The 12188-nt window shown below is 42.5% G+C and overlaps 1 protein-coding gene across 1 annotated transcript in view; it reads left to right on the forward strand.

Annotated features, from left to right (window-relative positions):
• The window catches only part of FHIP1A (FHF complex subunit HOOK interacting protein 1A), a 101052-nt gene that overhangs the window by 17817 nt on the left and 71047 nt on the right, over window positions 1–12188 (forward strand). Inside the window, exons 3-4 of the mRNA XM_068542624.1 lie at window positions 5504–5662; window positions 7796–7882. Coding sequence (XP_068398725.1) covers window positions 5504–5662; window positions 7796–7882 — 246 coding nt within the window. The remainder of the gene's footprint in view (window positions 1–5503; window positions 5663–7795; window positions 7883–12188) is intronic.

The raw sequence follows: 12188 nt of genomic DNA on the forward strand, positions 1-12188 counted from the left end.
AGGCTTTGGGAAGAGTAATGACTCTTCCAGGAAACTGGACCACTTTTGGAAACTTTTGTTCTGTGGTTGATAGGAAGAGCTTGCTGGTTCTGCTGCCTCTTGTCTCAAGCTGTGTTTTCCCAAGAAAAGAAAGAGAATGAGGATACTCTAGGGAACTATTTAGTGCCAATGAATGGTTGAGGAGTATATGACCGTAGCTTCTTTTGATTTTTTTAAACTGAGTATTGATGATTAAGCCCTGTCACTTGTTACATATTGGCAAAAGTCAAAAGCAGCCTATACATACATTAGGAAATGCAAATTGAAATAAGCAACCTTTCGGTACACAGCCGCTGGTAGAAAGTTATTTATCCCATATCTAAAATTTATGAGGCTTTTTATCTCAGCAAGTTGCCACATATGGTCCCCACCAGGTGTTTTGCTGCTAGCTTCAGACTAGAGCCATCTGCTTACGATCTTTTTGTTTTTGCTGAAATTAGCTGGGTACTATTAGATGTTTAGAGTTAAAGGTGGACCTTTCCAGATTGCTCACTGCTCTGTGCACATCATCTCTCTTCCCTCCGTCGGAAACATTGCTGTGTGTAAGCCATCAAGCCCACCTCTTTACGTGCACGATTTCCTTCAATCCTTGCAGCAACTCAGTGAAGAAACTGAACTTTCAGGGACTTTCTGCCTGTGAATGGCAGAGTCAGGTTCAAAACCACATTAGTCTGATACTGAAATCCATGGTCTCAACAATTACCATGCTATACTGCCATCAGGGAAGTGGTTTGCTTTTTTAAATTGTCTGTCATCCTTGTGGTTTTATATGGTGATTCGTTTTTTTAAGACTCTTGAGAAAAGATAAATTAAAAATATTGGGTTATGGGACTTTCCTGGCGGTCCAGTGGTTAAGACTCCGCACTCCCAATGCAGGGGGGCGCGGGTTCGATCCCTGGTTGGGGAACTAAGATCCCACATGCCGCACGGCGCGGCAAAAAAAAAAAAGTTAATACTTAATCTGTTGGGAATAAATATAATATTTTACAGTTACTTTTTTGTGGTCAGGATCAGTAAAAGGCTAAAAGAGTGGATGAGCATTTTTAAAAAAATTCGCTGTTGAATGTCTATATATTCTTAAATTTTTAAGTTAAAAATTAAACTTGAAAGTAAATAGATTGTGCCATCAAACTCTCGGAAGAATTACCTGCAAACCTGTTGCTGCCCCTCCTTTCCCCTCTTCCTGTTCCCACAGCACCACCTGCATCTCTTCCTGAAGTAATTGTCTTTCTTGCATTTATTGGTTGATTGGTGGTCTTCTCCATCTCACCCAGTCTGACTAGCTCAATGCTCTTTCCCCAGCACCGGCCTGACACAGTGCCTGGCCTGTCGTTGGTCTTCTAGAATTATATGTGGATTGGATGAAGGAATCTGAACTCTGAGCAAAGTCTTGGAAAGGATAAATAGCAGTAAAGATTTGGAATCTTGCTCTTAAGCCCGTGAGGTCCTCTTTATTGTGCAGACTGTTTTCTTCTGTGTTTCTTCGTTACGCTGGAGACCACTGCAGAAACATTCTCTGGCTCTGCTTCCAGGGGCGAGCACATGGCAGGAGTGCGTGTCCAGCGGGCACACCGCACTGTCCTCCCGCACAGGCAGGCCGTGATCGCATCTCAGCCATGCCCTTTTCAGAACACTCTTTTAAAAAAAAGTGAATATTAGGTATGTATTATTTTTAATTACTGCCACTGATGTATGTAATTTGAAAATTAATGTTGCTGTAATTATACTGATATACTGAATAGTTATTCCCAGCTTCTTAGTCAGACAAATTAAGCTGTCTTTATGAATTCACTTTCAAAGCCTCAAAGTGGTTAAGGAATCGGGAGTATGCAGAATTAAAGCCTTTGTTCTGTGGTTAATTTAGCATGAGTTAGCAAATGTAATTGATTTTAAAAATGTGGCATCAAGATTAGATTTCCCTTCAAGGAGAACTTTTGGTCTCTGTTCTCTCTTGCCAGCGGTTTCTAATTTATAACAAACAGCTCACTTGGGGTCACATTCAAAACTGGAATTAAAGTGATTTGTTTGGGTTTGCTGACAAGGAGTTAAATGCTTTTAAATCGGGGACATTCTCCTCTGGGACCACAGATGCCCTGATTTTGAAAGAGATACATGCACTATCTTGTCTACCATCGTACGTCCCGTACTTAACATAGTACCTGGCCTGAAGGTGCTCACTGATTTTTTTTTTTTTTTTTAAGATGAGTGAGTGAATGAACGAATAAATCAAGGTCACTAGGAAATAGAACAGAAAAATGTATGTAACCTTTCTGTTTCTCCCCTGTTGAGGCGGTTCGTGTCTTTCTCTCACTGCCCTCACACTCCACTGTGGGCTCATAGCCCCCATCCCCCCCTCCCGCCCCTCCCCCTGCTCCCCCCCCACCCCACCCCCCAGCACCCCCCCCCCCCCCCGCCTCCCCGGCAGCATCTGGTTTCTCTGCACTGAGACCTCCAGGTGACCAATCCTCAGGCCTATCCTCTGTTGTTGACGGATGTGTCACTCAGGGGAAGTACTGCTAGCGTCTGACTGGGCAAGTCACCCACATCTGCCCTATGGACGAGAATGAACACGTCAGGCCAGGTGAGGTGGAGAAGACAGCTGATAAATTAATAAATGCATGGAGGACACTTGCTACACAGAGGGCTCCAGAGGGTGCTCTGGGATCAAGACACGGGGAGGAGAGGCAACAGTTTGTAGGTAATTTTTCCAAGTTCGGCATGCCTGGATCCACACCTCCTTTTTTTAAAAATTTTTTTTTAATAAATTTATTTATATTTTATTTTTGGCTGTGTTGGGTCTTCGTTGTTGTGTGCGGGCTTTCTCTAGTTGCAGAGAGCAGGGGTTACTCTTCATTGTGGTGCGCGGGCTTCTCATTGCAGTGGCTTCTCTTGTTGCGGAGCTCGGGCTCTAGGCGCGCCTGCTTCGGTAGCTGTGGCACTCGGGCTCAGTAGTTGTGGCTCGCGGGCTCTAGAGCGCTGGCTCAGTAGGAGTGGCTCACGGGCTCTAGAGCGCAGGCTCAGTAGTTGTGACGCACGGGCTTAGTTGCTCTGTGGCATGTGGGATCTTCCCAGACCAGGGCTCGAACCTGTGTCCCCCGCACTGGCCGGCGGATTCTTAACCACTGTGCCACCAGGGAACTCCCTAAGGAGTTTTTTTGATGTGGACCATTTTTAAAGTCTTTACTGAGTTTGTTACAATATTGCTTCTGTTTTATGTTTTGGTTTTCTTGGCCCCGAGGCGTGTGGGATTCTAGCTCCCCGACCAGGGATCGAACCCGCACCCCCTGCACTGGAAGGAGAAGTCTTAACCACTGGACCACCAGGGAGGTCCCTATACCTCCTACTGACTTTCTGTGTCTGACACCAGGCACTATGGATTATTTTGTTATAGCTCACGGTCTACACCTCCCTTCCCTCTCTCTCTGGTCTGTCTAGCTTGGGGTCTCATCGCCATGTGGACAGCTCCAGGGCTCCATCTCTAGTCCAGATCCCTCTCGTAGGTATCAGACCCACACACTGTCTGCTGGACTCTCCACGGGGCTCCAGCTCTGTATTCTGTCCTGCAGAACCCTGCAGGATCTGGCTCCAGCGTACCTCGCCAGGCTTCTCCCACCTCTAACTCTATGCTCCAGTAATACTGCACTTCTCTTAGTTCCAGAAGGTGCCATCTTTTCTTGCTCCTTTGAGCTTTTGTACATCCTCTGCTTGGAATATTCTTCTTTCCAACATTCTTTTTCTGGCTAACTCTTATTCATTCTTCAGCAGCTTGGACATCACTTCTTTTTTTTAAAAAATTTATTTATTTAATTTATTTATTTTTGGCTGCATTGGGTCTTCGTTGCTGCGCGCGGGCTTTCTCTAGTTGCAGTGAGCGGGAACTGCTCTTCGTTGCGGTGCGTGGGCTTCTCATTGCTGTGGCTTCTCTTGTTGCAGAGCATGGGCTCTAGATGCACGGGCTTCAGTAGTTGTGGCGCGCGGGCTTAGTTGCTCCCCGGCATGTGGGATCTTCCTGGACCAGGGCTCGAACCCGTGTCCCCTGCATTGGCAGGTGGATTCTTAACCACTGCGCCACCAGGGGAGCCCAACATCACTTCTTCTGAGAACATTTCCTGCTCCCAACACTCCAAGTCTGGGTTTGTCTATCCGTGGTGACGTATTTTCTATTATGTAGTTTGAGCATTTATTACACTGTTATAATTGCCTGTTCATCTCTTATTAGACTGTGAGATCAGTGAATACTTTGCTGTTTCTTTTCTGGGCGTAACTCGGAATGGAATGTTTTCTTGAATGTTTCTATCCCATTTGAGTTCCTTACGACCTCAGGATTTACCCTAGAGCAACACCTTTTATAAATCACTTCTGTGTTTCTTTCTGGGCACTTCCTGTCCATCCTTTGCACATCTACCAGACCAGGAGCCCTAAGGTGCTATTAGGCTAGCATCACTTCCCCGTACTGTGAAATTCATTGTTTTCCTTGGTCCTGTTCTCCACAAGATAAAACTAATAGGCAGTCAACATGTGTGTTCTTTTTCTATATTTCTGTCTCAATTTAATGCATCAGCATTTTCTTAATGACCAAGCTGGATAAAGTGACAGTTTGGAGTTCTCACTCACCATCACTTACTGAGCCCAAACACTGTCAGTGTCATTTAGAAACCGAGCAGGGGAAGAAAGTAAACCTTGTGAGCTTTGGATTAATACTGGATAGGTAGATTTGATAGTTAGATCACCCTCATGTCCACCTTACATGTGATCCTCTCCTTTCTTTACTCCTCTTTTTCCCACTGCTGATGCTTCAGTTTAGACCCGCTTTAGCTCTGTTTGAAGTATCGTCACATCTAACTGACCCGTGACCCCCAGTTCTTTCTTCTTACTATAATTTGTGGAGATGAGATGAAAGTGCTCTCTAAACTGGAAACATGCACGTGTCAGTCATGAGCTTTAACATGCCTGCAGGAATCTTTCTCATAAAGCTACTCATGCTGCTCGTGTGAGATCTTCTGTCCCGGGCCACCTCAGTCCAGGGTGTGTCCCCATGGACGGGGGGTGTGGGTCATCTCTGTGTGTGCACTCAGTGTCGTGTAATAGAACGCATTGTTTATGAGTTCGCTCCTCTCCTGCATACCTTGGGTGCCGGAATCATGTTTTCTTCATCTTGCATGTGTCTCCCTCACTCCCTCTACCACTGCCCAGCGTAGGCCTGGCACATAAGAGATTAAACAACCTGGAGCATTGCGTAGGTATTAGCCGAAGACCTCTGGTGCTTCTGTCCCCTCTGCTGGAGTTGTCCTTCCCTCCTGCCTCCAGCTGTGGAATCCTTCCTAGCTGACAGCCTCTGATGCTGGAATACCTCGCTACCTAAAGTACGGTCTGGACCAGTGGCAGTGGCATCACCTGGGAGCTGTTTGTTGCAGGTTAAGAACCTGGGGGAAGTGTTTATTAACGTTTTTATTTCTGAACACAGGTGCTTGCGACCGGGCTCAGTGGTCTCTACTCTTCCCTGCCTACCAAGCTGGAAGAGAAAGATGAGGAATGGCACTGCCTTCTGAAGGACGACTGGCTCCTGCTCCCTCCCCTGGTCCAGTTCATGAACTCCCTTGAGTTCTGCAACGCCGTCATTCAGGTAGGAGCAGGCAAGGAACCCTTCGTCATGGTCCATTCAGGATACCAGCGTTGTGAAGGATCAGTTGATAAACATTCCTTTTCTTATTTCAATAAACCTTTATGGAATACTGATGCTTTACTTTAAGCCTACTGAATGTTCTCAAATGAGTAAAAGAGTTAGTTTATAGGTTTCTGGGAAGTTTCAATTGAGAAAAAAAGAGTAGATTTTCTTTACCTTCGTTATAAAAAGTGCTAATTCTGTTTTGATTATCCGCTTAACCATCAAAAATAAGTTGAATGCCTGACTCAGTAAATAGATATTTTTAGGTTTCTAAGTACTCCAAATTATACCACTTTTACTTGAAGGTCTTCTTGGGAGTCTACAAAGGAAAACACTTTATTTTGCTTAATGGTGCATACTGCATAAAGAATATTGTTATTCCAATTGAATTTAGAAGAAGTTAAGCATCTTCTTAGCAACACAAATTAAATTTGGTTTGAAATTGGCCTGCTTCGGGGAACAAATAACCACTGAACTCTAGTATATTGGCTTTTTGATTAGATTTTTACCTTCAGATTTCTTGTTACTGTTTTCAATTAAAAAAACAGATTTTATATATACTCAAGGGTGTAGTAGGTTTTCATCAAAAAATGTTTTATTTCTATATAGCACAAATATTACCTTAATATTGGATTTATTAAGAAATCAAATTTTCTTTATGGTGATTGTAAGGTGAAAAATGTTAGTTATAATCTGTGTATCTACCAAATAAAGAAATAGCTTCTGGAAGAAAATGCAAGTAAATTACTTTAGTTCCCATCTCATTTTTATTGCTAAGGCAAAGGAAATTTTATTTATGTATAAGATAAATGGATTACATCTGAAGTTATTTTTTCCTTTAATATTACAGTCTGACAATATTTTCTTGCAGAAGAATGTGGAAATAAAAAAGATGGAACTATTAGTTTCTCCCCAAATGTACACACACAGAGAGATTGTCAGTAATTTAAAGATCTAGCCTCACTTCCCTAGAAGTTGCTTTTTACTTTATTGTTTGATGCTATTTTTATTTTTTTAGAGAAGGAGAAAGCTAACGGGCATGGTTAAGAACAGAGAAATTATATATTTTGTATCATATTTTGAGACTGAAGCCATATACTTTTAAGATTTTTTGTTTGGGGGTATAAGTGAATAGGTTACAGTTGACCCCTGTATCTGCAGGTTCCACAGCTGTGGATTCAACCAACAGAGGATCTGAAAATATTTCGAAAAAAATCCAGAAAGTTCCAAAGGGCAAAACTTGAACTTGCTGTGTACCAGCAACTCTTTACACAGCGTTTACATTGTATTTACAACTATGTATATTGTATTAGGTATTATACAGTAATTTAGAGATGATTTACAGTATATGGGAAGATGTGTGTAGATTATATGCAAATACTGTGCCACTTTATATAAGGGACTTAAACATCTGCCGCCTTTGGTATGCTGGTGGGGGTGGGCATCCAGGAACCAGTTCCCTACAGACACCCAGGGATGGTTGTAATTATAAAAGATATTAGTAAGGCTATCCATGCTAAATATATTTTGAAAATTAAATATAGGAAGTGTTGTACCTCTGATAATGTTTTCTGCTTTTTAACAGTATCTATTTTTTATGAAAAAATTTTCTAAATGCTTTCTTCCCCAATATAAATGATTATCAGAAAATGCATTTCAAAATGAGAATTTTTTTTCTGCTACCAAAATGAATGTTTTTAATTGTCTATTTTGACAGTTCTTATTATTTTTTTAATTAGTCACAGGTTGAGATAGGACATAGACGAAGTTATGGAGCAAAAATTATACTTTCCAGTTTGTCAACTTCAATTTATGAGTCCCTATACATAATCAGTCTTTATTCTTGTTTTTTCAGATAGAAACTTAAAATTACCTGTTTTAAAATTTGAAGGTCCAGGCTGTTTATAATGGGATAAACCATCTGGAAAAATTACATGTTGGTTTGAAGTCTGAGTTTTCTTTAACCATGGAATAAATGGCCAACATTTGGATTTCCTTCTTGAATTCAGGATGTACACAGAAATGTTTGAGTTTAAGAAGACCTAAAGATTGCGCTCGTTATCTTTTTCATGACTACTGTTTCTCTCTTAGGTGGCTCACCCCTTGATTCGTAATCAGCTTGTCAATTATATTTACAATGGATTCTTGGTACCAGTCTTGGCTCCAGCTCTCCATAAGGTCAGTGATTGGCTGATGTAATCTTTTACCTGTTTCTAGTACAACGGATGGAAACTGAGGAAGGCGAACACAGTGTAATTGACTTGATGGTGACTTTAGCCTTATTTTCCTTCTCATTCCATCCATATTCCTTACCAGTATCAATTACAGGTCTTAATGATGGCAACAGCTTAAGTCTGATGGGATCCATTTGATGTCGTAGAACAGGACATTGTGAATGTCAAGTAAGGGAGTCTAAACAAGCATTGGCAACTGGACTGGCTCTTGTGTCTACTTGAGTTCATAGGTAGTGGCTACTTGGAACTCTCTGTGAAGCTGTCCTCTGAGCTTAAGAAGTCTGTCATAGAGAGTGTGAGGCTTCCTGTGGACGTGGAGAGGGGCACTGGTGGCACAAGTGCCCTGGAGCTGCCATCTACTTAATAGAACATAGTTTTTTATTATAACAGCTTTGTGACAGCAAAAATTAAAGTGAAGCCAAGTGAAGGTCCCATCAAAGGTTGGCTGTCTCATTAGCATCACTCTGAATTCCTTATGACGCTCTCATTTTATAGAATAAATCAACTGATATCTTTTCTATTGTGAGCTGTCAGGAGACATCGTGGACCTAGCATTCTAATTTTAAGGAGTTTTTTTTTTTTCACTAGGTTAAGACAGATATACAGTACTTAGTTCAGAGGATCGTTGTCAAGTTATTGGCATTGACAGCCCTGGCAGGGAGAGAAGCAAAGAACAACATATCACATGCCTTCTGATAGAACGCCCACCTTTGTATATCTGGACATTCCATTTCCATGGGCTCACATTTTATAGAAACCAAGAACACCTGATCATGGCAACTTTGAAGCCTGGCTGTGGTGCTGATGGGAGTTCTCGTTTAGAGCAGCAGGTCTTGGTGGAAGATGTTCACCTCTTACCATTTAGTGCCTTTTGAGCACAGTAGCAATATTTTGCAAAACAAACAGGGTACTTGGTCTGACTAGGATTTTTGTGTTACTTCTGGGTTCAGGAGGTAATCTTGGATGTGGTTTGAACATATTGAGGGTCCCAGGTTATTTCACTGGTTTATGGGAACCAAGGAACCAAGTCTTTGAAATTAAATTTGTCTTGGAAGATATGGGACACATCTCTGGAAAATACAAACCTTGTATTTGTTTCTACCTTGTCCTTCTGTTAGTACCTTGCTGTTCTGGAGGAGGGGTGGGTGTCTGAAGGTCTCTAAGCCCCTGCATGGAGGAATTTTCCTTTATGGGGGAATAGAATGGTGCCCTGGAAATTCTTTGACAGTAATTATCCACGTACTCTCTCGCGCATTTAGACTTTCTTCCTCATTTATTCCCATCCTTTTTCTCATTGACCGGCTGATATAAAATTATTTCCCAAGTCATTATTATAATAGTGATAATTGTAATTATTATTTGTTCAGGACATTTTATGTTATTATAATTAGCATACCTTAATGTTACAAATATTAATGATAACTCTTTATCCACAATCGAGGATGAGATCCACCTCAGAGAGCTGTTAGGAGGCTCTGACTGGTCCCTGAGTACTTCTCCTTCACAGCACTTACCACGAGTGGAATTAAATCATTCAATGTGCAGGACCTTGTGTAATGTCTCCACAGTGCTCTGCCTGCTTCTTGAGGGTAAGGCTCACACCCGTTTTGTTTCCTGGGGAATCTCCAGTGCTGAATCTCCAGTCCCTTAGACCTGGGGGTTGAATAAACAGCACAAGTATGGAATGATGTTTGTTAAAGTGCTGGGCAGAGTGTTGGCACTCAGTACATTCCCAGACAGTGGTTCCTAGAGAAAAATAACAGCACCTACATGTGTTAACTCACATTGTTCTCAGTTATGCCCATAATTAAAATATGAGATTGAAAAATCATGAAGTTGTTAATACAGGCTTATTGTGGGAAAAAACAGTCAATACTGAATATATAAAATACTAAGTGGAGTTACTAGATTTGAATTTCCCATCCCTAATAAGATTCCTTAACTTTTACCCATTGCAGACCATTCCTCCCAGGGCTATGTAGCGACTAGGGAGAATATTTCCTTCCTAATTTATTTCTCTCCCTGCTCTTCATCTTTCATTGTTTGTGTTTTTATCACTTAGAATGAGGAGGTTTAGGAGGAAGCAGGGCAGAGGAGGAAGGTGAACGGCCTCTCCGCTGGCTCTCAGCTCCCTATGTGGCTGATGAAGAGAAGAGCCTCTTGTGAGCGGCAGGACAGGGGCTCAGGGCGGAGGAGGGAAGTGCAGGGCTGGGTGTTTCTGAGGAGCTCCCAGTGGGAGCAGACACACCCTGTGTCCTTGCCTTTGACCCGGGAAGGGACACCCAGAAGTCTCAGGGCTACTGGAGCGGCTCCGGTCCACATTTCTCATATTCAGAGTCCTTCGCCTTGAGGCTTATTTTATACCCTACATAAACTTCCTTTGTGGACTATCTCAGCTCCCAATTTACGTCTAGCATTTTAGTTGCCTGCAATCAACGGAGGCAGTTTGCAGGGGTGAACTTTCTCTGTCTCATAAATAGTATAGATAAATCCAGGTTTAAAAATTTTCCCACACCACAGTCAATACTCATAAACAATATTTCCACAGCATTTCTTAACCAGAGATGAAGTCGTTACAAAGGGTTGAAGGGCAGTAAAAGGTGGGCGTGGGGCTTTGACAGGTGAAGATCGTCTCCACCTTTCTTCTGCCCTCTCTGGAGACGCGTAACGTCACCCTGCCTCTGCACGGGTCCTGCTGGGCGCCGTCTTCATCCCGCGCTGGGGGATGGCCGTTTATTCTTCTGTGTTGGTGCAAAGGAGTATCTGGTTTTTTTTTTTTTTTAAAGGGCTGCATAGTTTAGTGTGCATATATAGGCCCACAATCCCTTATTCACACTCAGAAATTCAAAAAGCCCTGAAAACTGAATGTTTTTAATCATTCGTATGGCAGTGCAGTCCCACCTTTGCTGAACTCCTTTGGTGGCAAACCCATACCTGCACTGTCTCCAGGCTATTTATTTTTATACCACTTGTGTTAATGTTTGTATGTTTCATGGAGGACATAGTACAGTAAGTCCCCTACATACGAACCTGCAAGTTGAGAATTTTCAAAGATGCAAATGTGCGTTTGCGTGTCCAGTCACATAAGTTGGTTCACGTGTCTGGCAGACTTTTCAAGGTACTGTACTGTAAAATTAAAAATGTTTTATTTTTTGTGTTTGTTTTTTATGTATTATTCGTGTGAAAAGTATTACAAACCTATTATAGTACAGTACTAATTAGCCGATTGTGTTAGTTGGGTACCTAGGCTAACTTTCTTGGACTTACGGACAAATTGGACTTATGGGCGTGCTCTCGGAACAGAACTTGTTCATATGTAGGGGACTTGCTGTATTAATGTATTTGATGGTAGAGTTTTGCGCCAGACCTGCTGGGTTTGTTATGTCAACTATGGCAGATGTACATATTACTTTCTGAAAAGTTTTGAATTCCAAAATGCACATGGTCTCCAGGTTTTGGATGAGGGATTGGGAACCTATTTTGGACATCTGGGGAAGGATACATTTCTGGAGATAGGTGAAAATCATACTTTGTAAAAGTCATATTAAAGAAAATGATACCGTGTTAATATAGGTCATTTAGGAATTAGATCCAGCCATACATACAGACATCACATTGCATTGGGTTGGCCAAAAAGTTCATTCGGGATTTTCCGTACATTGGGGCCGCCCTTATTCAGCAAAAGCTAGTTCTACTGTCTTTATATGTTTAATATCAAAGCTCAGTTTTCAAGGCTGAATATTTATTGGGATGGCTGTATTAGTCTGGGTCCTCAGAGGAGAGGATGCCAAGGTAGGATTAAATGTGCAAGGATTTTATTAGGGGAAGTGCTTGTGAGAGAGAAAATAGGAAGCAAGGTGGGGAAGGCTGGGGGAGCTGTCAGACTGCAATGCAAACCTGACCCCTGGTAAAGGGAGCGGGGAGAGGTTGGCCGGAGTGTCCGAGACTTCTGTGCAGTGTGAGAAAGGCCTTCAGAGGAGGCCTGCGTCTCCCAGAACGGTTCTGCCTTAGCATCCCTTGGTAGAAGCTGCCAGTCTGCGCACTGAAACAGTGTCACTTCTGCCATGTTTTATTGTTCCTGGTAGTCGCAGAGCCCACCCACTTTCAAGGGGAGAGGACATAGACCCCACATCTTGATGATAGGAATGTCAAAGAATGTGTGGCCATATTCTGGGCAGGTTTACCACGGTCACCACCCTGAGACCGGATTTGTGCGTAAAGGGTCCGAGAGCTATATGCAGAGACCCCCT

The sequence above is a fragment of the Eschrichtius robustus genome, chromosome 4 (genome assembly GCF_028021215.1).
Source record: "Eschrichtius robustus isolate mEscRob2 chromosome 4, mEscRob2.pri, whole genome shotgun sequence".
In the NCBI taxonomy this organism is placed as follows: Eukaryota; Metazoa; Chordata; class Mammalia; order Artiodactyla; family Eschrichtiidae; genus Eschrichtius; species Eschrichtius robustus.